Consider the following 16,576-nt stretch of genomic DNA (forward strand, 5'->3'; position numbering starts at 1 on the left):
AATGTTTTTTTTTTAAAGTTTACTTTCACAGTCCATATTTTACAATAGAAAACCACAAAATAATATTTTTTATTTTTTATTGTTGTTTGGATTTTAGTTTTATTCTAATTTACTTGCTTGGTGTGAAACCTCCTGTTAGGTTAAACAGACTACTCACAGGAATTAAAGAAAGATACACATGAAGGATGGTTTTAAATGATAGTTTTCAGACCAACAACAGTACACCTGACGAAAAATCACTCAAATCACTCACTGTTCATGCAGGCAACTGCAAAAACATCAATGTCCTGATACAGTAAAACAGTATGTGTCCTGGTTAGAAATTCACATCAACATACGATCATAAATTTACTGCTCCAGACTTTTTCACTCAAACATTTTTGTTATACTGTAATTCTTTTCACCAAAGGTCACAAAACCACCTCCGTTTTCCTCCCGTCCACAGTTTTGGCAGCTGGAGTGTATCCTGCCATGTGATTAGAGAACACCTGTTTTTCTTATCCTTGGGTTAGCTCAGATCATTAGCATATACTGTACACACTTGTTGCACTGGGTTTTAAGGGAAGTGCAAACACTGCATTTCAGGTTCGCCATTAATGTTTCAGAGTGAGAAGCAACTTGATAACCATCAGTCCTCTGTGTTGCATGTTGACAACAATGGCTTTGAGGCAGGAGAAGAGAAAAATAAAGTTCTTTAACTCTAGCACCTGGTTCTGTTTTATTGAGATGTACGTTATTGTCTGCAAGCGCACATGCTGTTAAACAATGCCAAACAATGTCCGTCATGTTCGTCACGTCTACTGTCCGTGGTTTTACTGCTATTGGTCAATCTTGGAATGTGATTGACAGTGGTGATGACGTTTGAACAGAAACACATTTCCTACTACAGACGTACTCCATCTGGAATCACTCTGCTACTGTGTGTCTGGGGACTGTGGGTCAGAGGGCAAGGAAAGGTTTGTCATTACAATGGTGCAGTGTGAGAAATACCTCAGAAGCCTCTCAGCTGAACCATGGTGTTTAAATACTAACAATAGACAAAGATAATGCGGTGAATTGATAGTCAACACAAGACAATTGGACCTAAATAGACAATAATGTGTATGAAGAAAATATTTGCCCCAACTTACACACCTACACTAAGCCTAAACTGCAGGTTTTGGATTTTTAAAAGGAAAACAGAGTTCACAAAGGGGGGAAAAGAAAATTAGGGATTCAGCAATGAACCGCCAAAATCTTCTTTTTGGTGTTAGCCAAGAGTGCTAACCACTCCTTCCACCATGCGACCCATCAAACAGTTGACCTGAGAAAAGAACCAATAGGTGTCAGTAATACATCTCAAGAAAATCAGTTCACAGTTAGACCAAAGAAGAAGAAATGTGGAAGAATGTTAAAAGAAGCTTAGCTTAAACCTTCTTTGCAAAAGACTGTTTTAAGAACTAATTCTCAAAATAAATCTTTGTGAACACTTTTACCATGTTGACGGAACAAAACTTTGTGACATGAATGTCAAAAAGTCTCCAAAGCATTAAGCATAAACAATAATTGTGTCACAAGGAATAACAACTGCATTCTCTGCAGGGAATGAGCTGTATTTATCTTTGCCCTTATTCTTTTGTTTGCCCCTTTTTTGACTTAGCTTTAGTCTAATTCATCAAAATAAATTACAGTATGTTTCTCATTTAAAGTGCTGCCCTTCTGGCCATCACGCCTACATTGCGGTCTTTGACAGTTGAAATTAAACAGAAGTTCTGAGACACTGTTTTGAAACTACACTGATGCTGACCTTCTCCTCAGGAGGACGGTCTGTAATGCTTTTTCATTTCTTTTTACTTAAATTATAGAGGAATTCAGCCTACATTCATCATCTACATTTCATTTGAACTTAAAGTTAGGTCAAGTTGAGCATTTGTGGCCCAGCCAAATATATGGAGTTTTCCCCAGCTGGCCCAGAGATGAAGCATGTTTAGGCAGAGGCAGGTCAACTGAGGCACTTTTCCAGTCATGTATATATGGGCACAGAGCAGAGCAGAGAAGAGTCCACCATACTAATGAGCAGGACAAACAGCAGAACAGTCAAACATGATCTTCAGAGTTACCTACATAACAATGACAATAGCTCATGACCCAGATATTTGCCAGACATATTCACAAAAACACATGGTAATTTTATTTGGTGAGTTCTGAAATTCGATTGGGCTATGTCACTTAAACATCATCAAAATCTTTTTTGAAAAACAACATACTCCAAGATTCTAAACAGGCAAATAAATAAACAGTTTATTTTTTGTGGGCCTTAGTGAGGTAAATATCTTCTTTAAAAAATACTGACAGATTGAACGATTCCGTAAAATACATTCACACTTCAATACCACGCACAGCTGATTCCTTGGTTTCCCTCTCATTAATCCAGTGATTACACAGACCTCAACATGTGTTTTCAGTTGTCTCTGTTTATTCCAGCCTTTTATTGTCATCAGTTTCAGCCCGATGATGCTCATCTGCTTACAGGCAAACTGACCTTGTACTAATTGCATCCACGTGCAGCTATTGGTAAAGCTGAACAGTTCTCCTGCCACCTCAATTCTGGATGAATTGCAACAGCACTTTGACATCCAACAGTAAGCAGGGCTCAAGGATGCCGAGATGAAACTGTACATACTGACGACTGAACAAACCACAGCAGAAATCCAGCAGTGGGTTGGATTTGTTTTGGCCCAGGGCAGACCAGTCCTGGACCTTGTGAGCCCCAGACAAATTTCCTGGTTGATAACAAGCAATTTCTGTCACAACAAGCAGCAGAGCTTTGAGAAGACAGACTTTGAGTGCTCCATAAATCTTTAATTTGTTACACTACAAACTATAGATGTCTGAAACAATAGACACTCTGAAACATATTTCTGGTGTTGTGTTTTTCTCACTCCCCAAGTGACAGAAGTCACCTATGGCTCATCCACAAAACATATATATATATATATATATATATATATATATAAAGTGATGGGGTGTATACATGGATGTTTGGCTTCCTCTTGATAAATAAACTTTACTATTATCCCAACAGTATGCCGTACAGCAGCACCACATGCCACTCATTTCACAATTGGGTCAAAAATCTGCACTCACGCTGCAATTTGAAGTTGGACAGGGGTTCAAATGTCTGATTAATTGCTGAAATCATCACAGTCTGGCTGATAGTTTTCTGGCAAGGGAGACATTTTGGTTGGCTATGTTTCATGGTCCAAATTCTTTAGTTCAGTGCGGACTGAGATAGCCGTGGTATATACACTTCTAGAGCTGTATGGCTAACTTGCTTTTGTTTTACATCCCAAAGGTATTCTGCTGGTTTCATATCAGATGAATCTTTAAGGCCATTGCAGGTTACACCTCTGTTAGAGCAGACAACTGAATAAAAACCCCGGGGAAATAAAACCATAGAAAGTGTTTAGATTTGCTCTTATTTTGAAATAATAATAATATTTAAAAAATATTACTGCCAACACCTCTAGACCTGGACTGTTGACATGACACAGGCTTTAACAATAGCTTCAGGTTGCTCATTCCAAATTCTGACCATTTGTGTACCTTAGCATAAATCCAGATATATCAGACCAGGTTATATTTTTTTCCAGACTTCATTCTAGTTATTTTTTTGCCTACAGCGCTGCCTCAGATTTCAGCGCTTGGCCAACGGGAGCGGAACCTGACATGGTCCTTAATGGTTGCCGCCTGTTTGCGGCAAGGTCGAACATATTGTTCTTACTGAAAAGTGTTTAATTTCACCACAACTGTGAAGAGTGGTTAGGTGAGTCACTTTAGCCTTTCACTGTGCTCTAATTAGTGTGGATATTGTGGATTTCAACAAAATGACTTCTCTGTCTGAAGAACAGAGCTAATGGCCATTTTTGTTAGCATCCAAGAACTAGATTTGAATCCATTATATATTTACAATAACTTCAATAAATGGTCCTTTACTGGAACCAGTTCACTTTGTTCACAGTGTTTTTAAGGTTAATTAAATACAGGATAAGGAAAATGTATTTGGATGAGTCCATCGTTCTGACCTACAGCCCGTGGCCCAAATCCACGCCACAGAAGCCACGATGTTAAAACAAAAAATCCTGTCCAAAGTTCATAATGGATTGGGTCAAGAAAAAAAAAACAGTGCTCCCGGTTTCTGGACCCCTCCTATTATTCTTCCCCCCGAATTTCCCAACCCGTTTTTTCATTAGCTTCATTTTGCTCAGAAAGAATTGACACAATTTTAAGTGCATTTTAGGATTATCATGGTGGGTGATCCTGGTCCTCAAGTCCGCTGGACAGGAACATCAGAAAATGTGATCATCCGGCGGAAAATAACCATAAACTCTTCCTCTACATCCTAAACCAATTATCTGTGTTGAAGGTCTAACGCAGTGACAAAAAGGAGACAATAAAAATACAAAACAGCTAAAGTTTGGTGGTTTCCTTTTTTGTCTACGAAAAGAACCAAAACTATGTGCAGATTTATTGGACTCAAGGGATGATTTGGTGAAGAGATTGGAGATCCATTCACATAAACAAAGAAAAACGTCTTACAGTACATGTATGAATACAGTACATACATGAATTTTACACTGTTATGAGACTGTGCTCAGTCGTAATGACATTGGTTTTCCTTGAGAGTTGGAGATGAAAATACCTCATCTTATCCCTAATCTAATCAGGAAATAATTGATTTATTCCAGTTGCAGAATACTTTTGACCAGGCAGAATGTGTTCTTTTAAAAGAGAACTCCAAACATGATAAGAACAACAACATTAATTATTAAAACCTGAAATAATATATCAATAACATGTGAGTCAAGGTTTTTTTCACAGTCCATCTTGCCTTCCAAAACCATAAATAAGTCAACAAGCAGGACTTCCTAAGATTAAAATGTCAAAAATTAGGGTCAGCATGATCCTCACTATGCAGACGTCTGATGTCGTGACCCCTGAAAAAATGGCAAACTGGAAGTATTTCTTCAATTATATATACATTTGTATTTCACAACTATAGGCCTGAATGGAGCGCCCCCTGTTTCACAGAAAAGAAATGACCTTTGTTATGTAAGGTAATAAAATATCATTGGTATCATTGCAATATGCAAAAGAAAAAAGTGCAAATGTTATGTGATATTAAAAAGAAAAAATGTGTGAATTATTTCTCCAACTCTTCAAGTACAATCAGACTACAGGCATCAACCTTTCTCTATTTGCACTCCATAAAACTTGGTTTGTTTGCACTGAACCAGAAGAGCCCTGCCATAAATTCTTAAGACGGATGCCACCTGCCGCCGTGGGTTCATGTAGTCTTCTAGGTCAACTGGTTTGTACCAAAACAGAGTGTGTGAATGGAAAATATCTGGTCTAAAGTCCCAAACATCTCCCATCTTTAATCTTTTATCACTTCACAAGTACACACAAAAAGAAAGATCTGGGCTGTGCTCCGGCCTTGACCTCAAACAAGAGATTTCTGGCACTGGTAATTTGGAAATATTCAACACAGCATGAGTCACAGTGTATCACACTATCAAGGGCACATGGGAGAACATGGCACAACAAAGATGACGACGATTAGAGGCCAAAATGGGGGACTCCCAGAAGTCCACAGAGAGTTGGCTTTATCGGAACCCAAACTCCTTCACTTCCATGGAACACATCACATGAAAGTTCAGGCTTTCCTGATAAAAGTTGAACCAACACAAACACTGACGTCATCACAAACATGGCCTGGGTCAGAAACCTGCTTGGTACTGACTCAAGATTATTCATTTGACGTCATTAAACCAATATCAAACGCACCCCCTTGTAATACAATAATACCCACAAATCAAATGTAAGAGGCTGAGAGACTTGGTGATTTCCAGTACACAACCCTCTGAGCTGCGTTGAGACTTCCAGATTTCTGTCATCCTCTAATCCAAACACATTTATTTCTAACACTCCATATTGCAACATTTTGAAACATGACTGACCTGGAATACACCCCAGTTCGGGGTTTCATGTCTTATTAACTTACAACGTTTGAGAAAATAAAATCCAACCTACAGTTACACAGATTAAAAAGAAAAATCTAACAATATGACCAGGACTGTTAAATGTGGACAGCGTGGAAGCAGGCAGGACCTAAATCCAATACCAGGGAGACTTTCTTCAGATGTAGCAGGTTTAATAACAAAGTAGGAATTAACAAAACAGGACGAGGCAAAAACTACCAGGCATGGACTGCAGCAAAACATATACTACAAGGCATGGCCTTCTTTGAAACATGACCAACTACTAACACGCGCGCGCACACACAGAACACAACAGCACAATGATCCAACCAGGACGGAGTGAGGGAGAGCAGTATATATACAAAGGGAACCAGGTGATACGAGTGAGACTAATGACGAATACAACAGCTGAGTGTGATGACACTGATTGCACCACAGAGCAGACAGCTGGACCAGGGAACAGACAGACCTCACAAGACTTTTCTAACAGTAGTGTCTGATTTGAACAAACGTCTAACACTGTTTTGTGTGTGTGTGTGTGTGTGTTATTGTACTGTATAACACAGCTCATGGGTTTAAATGAGTATTACAGTTTTAACAAAGATAATCTCACAGGGTAAATAATCTGGAAAGGCGTATTAATTAGCATACTCTCGAGCGGTGGATGGTACGGTAGCCTCGATGTCTCCGCCACACTCAAGTGGAGCAGGTTTTAGCTCTGAGCTTTGCCTTCAGCCAAAAAAAAAAGGGAAATGATAAATCCATAAGCTGCTCATATGGGATCTTAGGTTTTTTTTTTTCTTCAGCTATGTTAAAAATAGGTGTTGGAAATTCCTGTTAATTTATTCAAATTAAGGGTGAAGTTGATTATATTTATGTAAGCTATCATGTAGGGCAGCACATGATTGTTTAAAAACAATATTTCATTATATATTTCACGCCAGATACGTTCACTTATCTCTAATCATTTGTAACGTTGTCACAGGGTCGGAATAGTCCAGACATGTTTTTTTTTTCTGTCTGAAGCTCTGCTTCGCCTACGACAGCTTCGACCACACCATCTCTGTGTGCCAGAGCCCTGCTGATCGTCCTTCATGCGTCTAGACTGCCTCCAGGCCGACGTGGCCACAGCCTGAACAGCCAGCCTGACAGACTTTCAGCTGGAAGCTGATCCAAACAGGCTAAATTTTGATTTTAAAACAAAATTTGTAAAATTAAGGTAATAAATGGCTGTGGACATGTATCACATTAAGCAAAGATTAAAAAAAAATTGTTGGAGGTGTACAGTTCCACAGAAGAGCAAGCTTTTGTCTGTTTTCTAACTCTCACCTTGACCTGCTCATCCATCATCTCTGTATTTTTGTCAATTTTTACTCTCACACCCAATCTTGGCCATGAGAGAAGTCCAAACTTTGGTAAAGACAAAAATGATGTTGACTTTACTGTGTCAGCTGGTGCTGAAAGAACTTGGTAACTGCACCGGCTGGTGCAGCAAGCCCTTCGCAGGAGCTTAAATCATTACGCAACCTGCTGTGGCCTCCAATGTTGGTGGTGGAAATAAATGCCCAACATAAGGAGTACAGAAAGGTTTGCAGAAAACTGAGGGTCTGCTTTATGTAGCATGTTGTCGTTGAGATTATTAGCTTCAGAGCTAAAAATGCAGATGCTAATGCAATATTTTAATAGAACAATCTGTCTCTGTTGACTTCCAAAGCCCTTGGAGTTCATTTACCATATTAGCCATTTCACAAACAGGCTTCAAATGACTGCCTCGGCCCATTTTAATGATTTATAATCCCTGGTAATAAAAAATGTATGGCTTTTAAGGAGACTCAGCAAAGGTTGTTTTGGTTTTGGCAGCTCGCTCCTGAGTCGGAGGTGATAGTTTTTGTTACCTGCTGTCATGAAGATACATCATAAAACGTCTCGGCTCTAACTTTAGGCCCTGCTGGGTTTTTCATGTTTGCCTGTCTCTCTCAGCTGACATCTGAACCTCTTGAGAAATGTCTGTGTGTGACCACAGTCCGTCTCTGTCCAGTCTTACAAGGCCCGAGCATCAAAGATGGTTGTAAATGTCTTATAGATGGGTGAGAATATCTGGGGGCAAAGGAATGTAACATGTCAAAAATAGATACACAAGCCCAGTGACTTATTCCTGTAGAAAAATTCTCCCCCTCGAGTAATCCTTCAGGTTTTTCCCACACTCTGAACAGGACTTTTATGTTTTATTGACATGTTTGTAAAGCACTGTTTAAAGCACTTTACAGGGCTTTTGCATTGAGCTGATGTTGCAACAAAAGGTTGATTTTTTTGTTGTTGTTGTCTCTTCTGTATATTTTCTGACATTCTTCATCATCAATCTAGGGATTTCACCACTTTATCTGCTGTAAAACTGCACTGTAGATGCTAAAGAATCCTAAACTCACTGTCAATGACTCCAAAGTCGTTTCACATCCTCATTAGCCTTTACTAGTCCTTTCCCATCTTGTTACCAAGGTTGGATGCAGTAATCTAAGATTCCTTTGAGCTGTCAAACAACAACCAGGCTTGTCTCTAGACGACAACCAGACCAAACACGCAGTTGTGTTTGGAGAGGGCGCTCTTCATTATGGAGGCTGTTTGACTGAGGGTTATATTTCAGCTATAAGCACTGTAGTTACAGTAGCAGCTGTTGTAGCCACCATTGTTTAGTTTCTGGGGGGGGAAAAAAAGATTCAGCGTTGTCACACTAGAACCGTGGTGTCTTCACCGTCTAAACACTGAAGGAATTCCTGATTGAATTAAATCTTAACCAAACATGAGTCGCTCTTTGATCAGGAGTCCTGGTATTTATTGACTTAATTGCCGAGTTTATTGCTGTTAGGATCCGAGAGGAGCAGTAACCCAGGCTGAACTCTTGATGAGGACAGTGAGTTGAAGTTTTCTCACCCTCAGCAAATCTTTACCCAATTGTTCGGTCTGAAGACTGTGTGAAACATATGAGTTTGCTGTTTAACAGTATATTCCGCCGATAGAATGTTTGCTGCTGCTGGTGGATTGAAGCAGCCTAGACAGCTTGAAGTAAGAGACTGGGCCGCTCACCAATGTAAACCACTCTTTAAATGTCACTTTTTCATTTTGTCCCCCAGCCAGTACAAACCAACCTATGACATCACGACTTTCCAGGCCCCGTGTTCCAGTTACCCCATGAAAAGCATCTTTAAAAAAACAACAACAAAAAAGTGTGTAATGAGTGTAATATGTTTTGAAAAAATAAACATACCTATTCATCAAACACCATATCATCACATTATTTACACTTGACATGGCAGACCAAAACAATAGTGTGACAAATAAAAAATGACATGGCTGTTTGGGCCAAAAGTGAAAAGACTGATAAGCTGCTAGGAGTTGGCTTATTTAACCACAGCATGAAACTGGAAATTTCTGTGTGGCACTATGGAGTAAGGCAAGTTTCGATAAGTTATGTATTTGTTTGGCTCACCCAGTTAAAGATTATCGCTGGGAAAAAAATAAAACAGACAAACAGACTGAGAAAATGATATAATGCTGTAGAGTTGGGTACAGTGACATCCCATTTTGTTTGTCCTTTGACTTAATCATGTTTTAAAATCCAAATTTATATATAAAAATATTACCTTTACATTGAAAGTAAAGTGGGTCTGTGTACAGTACAGTCATCCCATGTCACGAAGTATTCCTGCCCTTGACCTTATACTGCCTTAAGGTTGGATCTCTTTGTACATAGAAGAGATCCAACCTTAAGGCAGTCAAACCTAATAGCTCTGATTGGCTCTCCCCTATCAATCTGATTGGACCATGTCTGTTACAGCTGTTACAGTTTGCAGTGGGACACATTCTTGCAAAAGTGTGTCAACTTCCCCTGTTGTTGTTACACCTGATTACCAGCATGTACCAGTGCATGGTCAGAGTATGTACCAGAGTTTGTTTTTCCTCTGATGAACAGGTGAGTATATTTTCATGCTTTGCCCACATACTCAGTTAGTTGCTGGGCAAGACAGCCTCAATTTGTTAATATAACTTAGCCGCCATGGAAGACCACAGTCTGTGCCCTCTCAGTACTGGAGCAGAGCCCGGAAAAAATTATGAGGTTTGTATTGAGTGAGGGCATCCAGTGTAACAACCTGTGCTAAATCACATCTGTGGATGATATGCTGGTGCTACCTCAAAAAAGAGATCAGCCAAAAGTGTCTCTTTTTTTCTTCTTCCTTTTTGTCTTACTCACAGTGAAGAGTGTGCTACGTATCCTTAGCTTCTTTCACCTCCATAACCGTTTCCTTCGAGCAGGAAAGGTTGAATGTGTGCTCTTCAGACACCATGCTTTTCGTCTCACTCTAACGAAGAAAACAAAGGATCACCGCAACCCTCTGAACGACATGGCCCGCAGCTTGCATTGGTTTCGTCTTTCGAACTGCATTGGTTTTTCAATTCACATTTCAGGTCTTTTTTTATCCATCCAACCATGTGCTGATGATATCTTAGTGACTTTCACATGCACAGCACAGTCAGCCAGAGCAGTAACAATAGCCTTGGGTGGAGTGCACATGCAGCTGAAATGGAGGTTACAGCATTCACTTTGATTGCTGGGAGAGCAGACAGATGAGAAGTCATCCTTCACATGCTTTTATTACCTACTTATTGAATTGTCCAGGTCAGAACTCCACGCTCCAGACATAGGTCAAAACAGTCTGATAGCATTTATTTGTTCCAACTTTCCCTGAAAACAAAAACAAAATGTTTGCTTTGAACATTGAATTTGTTACAGCACATGCTGTTCGTCACCTCTCCAAACCATGTAATCGTGTAATAAATTCACTCAACATCTTTCCCTCAGGAGAGTTTGCTTCAAATTTACTGTACTGGTGCAACACTTGTCGAGTCTGTCCATGAGCTGTTCTTCTTTCTGACTTTCTGTTCTCGCTCACTACTGCACCTCATTCTCGTACTGGCATCGACACTGGTCTCTGAGAGGCCTCCAGAGAGGGGGAGAAGCACGGGGAAAAATTGAAACAACATATTGTAGGTAAATAAATGCTCTGTCTGAGCAAAAACGGCATTCCAAAACAGACTGTGGGCCTCTCAAAGCAGCATGTGCCCCAAATAATGCCCTAAATTACCCCTCTGATAATATGATAATAATGCTTTGGAAGTCACTGGGTTCACTGTGCAAACAAGAACCAACACTCTGAGACTGAGTGAATACTATCTGGGGGCTTGTGAAGACTGCATGTGAAGAAACACTGTGTGTGTGTGTGTGTGGTAAATGTGTACAAGTACAGTTTTCTATTCAGTCCTGGAAGGCTGACTGCTGGTTTTGGTCTTGGCTTATGCCTGCAGTCAAGTAAGCATGAAGACGGCGTAAAATGCAGTGAACCAGGTGTATGGTAAACTAATCTGATGATATGGATAATAAAATCAGCAAAAACCTCAGCACTCTGTGCTGATCTATTGAATCTTTGGCCCGGATGGGCAGAGTTGGCGGCGGTGTGGTCTGACTATTGATACCAGATGAAAGGATGAGACGAAGCACTGGGCAGATGTAACGGTCCGCTCTCATAATAGGTATGAAGTGGAAATAAAAAATCAAGCCATATTGAAAATAGTTTAAGATACATATCAACTGTTTGGTATAAAGTCAGATAGATAATAAATTAAATAAATGCATGATTTTTTTTCTCATCTCCTTATTTTAATCCAGGATTTAAGTTAAATTAAAGGAATCCTCCGTGAACACTCCCATCCTCCCCTGCAGGGGGTGCTTTGGAGCCAGTTGAAGTTTACTTAATTGAATACTATATGATAGTTTAAAACGTATTTAACATAACTGTATAGAATGTATGATATATAATGTCCCTGGAAAAAAGAAAAGAAAAGAAAAAACAGGTCTCCACACAGGAACACAGCTGTACACTCTCAGTAACCTTTTCAAAACTACTGCGAGACAATACTTTTGTATAATTTTTCCTAAAGACCACTACCTTTTACAGGAAAAGACATTTTTCCTTTGTTTCCTGGCATTTGTAAAATATTGGATCGGACCCGGGAAGTAGAAATACTCAGCTCCTCTGTCGTGATTTAACCGCTCACTCTGTCAACTTTCCATCCCAGTGAAATCTTCACTATACTGCAGTATACTGTAGAGAAGAGTCAGGGCTGACATGTGTGAAACGGAGGAGAAAATCTTCGCTGTGTGCCACTCTTGAGTGATATATCCCTTCCACCAGGTTCCAGCACCTGAAAAGTCCATCACTTCCAAGAAGACGTTTGGGAAAGCACCAGTCATCTGCAACAGGAGAGGAGGAGGAGGAGAAAGACAGAGTTAGAAGAAGAAAAAAAAGGAGGAAAATTGTTCCTGCGTCACGTTGCTTTAATTTGTTCACCAGCTGCCAATGAAAATTATGACCTGCAGAAGGATCTTTTTTCTCCCTCCTCTTTGGCTCCAACATCTGCCGGGCGAACCACACAGCTGGAGCCACACACTGAACAAGTGTAATATTTACAGTATAATGAATACGACAAAAAAGGACACATGAACCCAGATCTCACACTGGTTTTACTCACACAACAGGATGCTTCACTCCCACCACTGGGTTTATGAGAAAGCCTGATCACAGATCTGTGCTATGAATTTTATGACCCATACAAGGAGATGCACACAATACCTAAAGTTTATTAAACATTTGGGATTGTCTGATTTATGCTGTGGATCCATGTCTGAAGGGCAGTTGCATCATAATTATATTTTTCTTTAAAAAAAACAAAAACATTAATAACTAATATTCACAATCCTCCTCGGTGCAGCTGCACAAACCCAAAGCAGATGTCTCGGTGAAATTAGTCAGGATCCACCTGGGATTGGGTTTTGGAGAAACCAAACACCACGTTTCCAAATGATGCTGCGTTTCAGGTGGAGGACGAGGAGGGGCCTTGGGTCTACCTCCGTGCACTTCCTACATCGTCCTCTGCAGTATATAAACTCTCTCCCGGAGCCTTCACCAAGTGTGCAAAGCTCAAAAACTCCTCTCTTGCAGCTAGACAGACGGACAGTCACTCAGACAGTCAGACAGACAGAGAGACAGACTGCCCTCCCATCTTTTATCCACATCCGTTACCAGAGTCTTGGAGCTGATTGATAACGCCATCCTCCCCTGCAGGGGGTGCTTTGGAGCCAGTTGAAGTTTACTTAATTGAATACTATATGATAGTTTAAAACGTATTTAACATAACTGTATAGAATGTATGATATATAATGTCCCTGGAAAAAAGAAAAGAAAAGAAAAAACAGGTCTCCACACAGGAACACAGCTGTACACTCTCAGTAACCTTTTCAAAACTACTGCGAGACAATACTTTTGTATAATTTTTCCTAAAGACCACTACCTTTTACAGGAAAAGACATTTTTCCTTTGTTTCCTGGCATTTGTAAAATATTGGATCGGACCCGGGAAGTAGAAATACTCAGCTCCTCTGTCGTGATTTAACCGCTCACTCTGTCAACTTTCCATCCCAGTGAAATCTTCACTATACTGCAGTATACTGTAGAGAAGAGTCAGGGCTGACATGTGTGAAACGGAGGAGAAAATCTTCGCTGTGTGCCACTCTTGAGTGATATATCCCTTCCACCAGGTTCCAGCACCTGAAAAGTCCATCACTTCCAAGAAGACGTTTGGGAAAGCACCAGTCATCTGCAACAGGAGAGGAGGAGGAGGAGAAAGACAGAGTTAGAAGAAGAAAAAAAAGGAGGAAAATTGTTCCTGCGTCACGTTGCTTTAATTTGTTCACCAGCTGCCAATGAAAATTATGACCTGCAGAAGGATCTTTTTTCTCCCTCCTCTTTGGCTCCAACATCTGCCGGGCGAACCACACAGCTGGAGCCACACACTGAACAAGTGTAATATTTACAGTATAATGAATACGACAAAAAAGGACACATGAACCCAGATCTCACACTGGTTTTACTCACACAACAGGATGCTTCACTCCCACCACTGGGTTTATGAGAAAGCCTGATCACAGATCTGTGCTATGAATTTTATGACCCATACAAGGAGATGCACACAATACCTAAAGTTTATTAAACATTTGGGATTGTCTGATTTATGCTGTGGATCCATGTCTGAAGGGCAGTTGCATCATAATTATATTTTTCTTTAAAAAAAACAAAAACATTAATAACTAATATTCACAATCCTCCTCGGTGCAGCTGCACAAACCCAAAGCAGATGTCTCGGTGAAATTAGTCAGGATCCACCTGGGATTGGGTTTTGGAGAAACCAAACACCACGTTTCCAAATGATGCTGCGTTTCAGGTGGAGGACGAGGAGGGGCCTTGGGTCTACCTCCGTGCACTTCCTACATCGTCCTCTGCAGTATATAAACTCTCTCCCGGAGCCTTCACCAAGTGTGCAAAGCTCAAAAACTCCTCTCTTGCAGCTAGACAGACGGACAGTCACTCAGACAGTCAGACAGACAGAGAGACAGACTGCCCTCCCATCTTTTATCCACATCCGTTACCAGAGTCTTGGAGCTGATTGATAACGCAGGCAGCAGCAAAAAAAAAAAAAAAAAAAAAAAAAGGTATGGAGCAGTTTTTTTGCTCAGGAATTCCACCGGTATTTCGCCGCGCACCACAGCTGCAACTTCAAATCTGTGTCCTCTGTGTCTTTACAGTGCAATCCAGGACGCGGGGGGTTCGTGTCTGCAGCTTTCTTTAGGAAAAAATGAAGCCTCAACTCTTTCTCATAGACCTAGTGTTTCTGTGCATATCTTGCGGAGCAAGTGCGCTGGCAACGACTATTGCTTCTGCGTCCTCGTCCTTGGCAGGCGACACTTTCAGCAGCTTTGGTGCAGCGCGCAGCAATGGAACAGACGCAGCGACCGTCTCCAGGAGCAGGAGGAAGCGTTACATTAGTCAGAATGACATGCTTGCCATTCTAGATTACCACAACAAAGTGAGAGGGAAAGTGTTTCCCCCTGCATCCAATATGGAGTACATGGTAAGGGGAGGTTTTCATTCATTTTTCATTGTAATCGATGCAACATCCTGAATACTTGGAGTTATGATCAACCGTGGTCAATTTGTATAAAGTATAATATTCACTGTGATGATGCCTAGATTATTAAAAGAAAGCGGAGTGACAAATGTCTTCAAGGTTGTGTCGGCAACTTCAGCTGTTCAGCAGATTGCACTGACTCCAGCAGTAGACCACCAGAGTAGTGACTTCAACAGGGACAGGGGGTCATGTGTGGTACCAGGAGTACATAGAGTACTCCTGTGTGTATTGTAGGGCTTGGAAGAAATACTAAAGTACACCAGCGTACTCTTAAAGGTTTATTCTCTATCAGTCAATTTCAATTAGAGCAGAAAAACTATCAAATTCCAATCAGAGTTTATTCACAGCATCTTTGTCACTGATGAAACGTATTAAACTGTCAGGACTGTGTTTGATTATTCTCTACTCTAGTTGTTTCCAGATGTATATGTAAAAATACACAGGACCCAAGTATTGTATTAGTTATGTTGGATGGCCGCTGACACCTGTAACAGTAATAGGAACTCCCTGATGTCACACCTCCCTGCCAGCTGTGATCTACTGTTGATATTTTCCATAAAGTTATGTAATGAAGGTTCTCCTTCCCACCACTTCTCCCTCCGTCTGTGTGTGTGTGTTTTAGGTGTGGGATGAAACCCTGGCAAAGACAGCTGAGGACTGGGCTCATGCCTGCCTCTGGGAACACGGGCCACCTCACCTCCTCAGGTTCCTGGGTCAAAACCTCTCGGTCAGGACGGGACGGTACGTGACCTGTGACTGCCTTCTGCCCGGGCTCTGACATCTGCTGCTCAGAGATGACTCTGTCTCTGCAGTCATGGTCGTTGCCGCGTAGCCCCCTTTTAGTCTTCCCTCCTAACAAGTTTTTGCACTGTGACCCGGTGACTACGTGAGGAATGTTCCTGTGACACTTCAAATAAACAAAAGCTGTGTTTTCTGCCGTGACCCGTGAGGACAAACTGAGGCAAATCCCTTTTGTGGGTCTTGACTTTCCATTTGGAAAATTCAGCACCTTCATGTCTTCATGCACTTTTAGCTTTTATTGAGGAACAACATGAGAACACCTTTTTTGGTCTGAACCACTAGACCTACATAGTTAAACTATTGTGTTCATTTTCTCCTCAGTTTATTTTGGTGTGCATGACATCAAATACTAAATCGATCATGGGAAAAGATGCAGTTCCTTAAAAAGCGTTTTCTTTTCGCTGGCTCAGACCAAGATACTATTTTTTGGCAGTGATCTTTTCATTTTTAAAAATAACTTTCCTCTTAGGTTCCATGATGGAATACTAACAAAAACAAAAATGTATACATTTATCAATACAGCCAAGCTGTATATATAGATTTGCTGACAAATTCACACTTCCTGTCTGTGACTAAACACGTCTGTCTTGTGTTTGCAGCTATCGATCCATCCTTCAGTTGGTGAAACCCTGGTACGATGAGGTCAAGGACTACTCTTTCACCTACCCACTTCACTGCAAC

General features: G+C 40.7%; 1 protein-coding gene across 1 annotated transcript in view; it reads left to right on the top strand.

Moving 5' to 3' along the window:
• The first annotated feature begins 13,305 nt into the window (after window positions 1-13,305).
• The window catches only part of pi15a (peptidase inhibitor 15a), a 5,801-nt gene continuing 2,530 nt past the window's right edge, over window positions 13,306-16,576 (top strand). Inside the window, 5 exon segments of the mRNA XM_025054662.1 lie at window positions 13,306-14,618; window positions 14,712-15,037; window positions 15,717-15,835; window positions 16,495-16,555; window positions 16,558-16,576. The exon segment at window positions 16,558-16,576 is cut by the window's right edge and continues 80 nt beyond it. Of these exon segments, the coding sequence (XP_024910430.1) occupies window positions 14,762-15,037; window positions 15,717-15,835; window positions 16,495-16,555; window positions 16,558-16,576 (475 nt within the window). The 5' untranslated portion in view covers window positions 13,306-14,618; window positions 14,712-14,761.

The sequence above is a fragment of the Cynoglossus semilaevis genome, chromosome 3 (genome assembly GCF_000523025.1).
Source record: "Cynoglossus semilaevis isolate Cse_v1.0 chromosome 3, Cse_v1.0, whole genome shotgun sequence".
Taxonomy (NCBI): Eukaryota; Metazoa; Chordata; class Actinopteri; order Pleuronectiformes; family Cynoglossidae; genus Cynoglossus; species Cynoglossus semilaevis.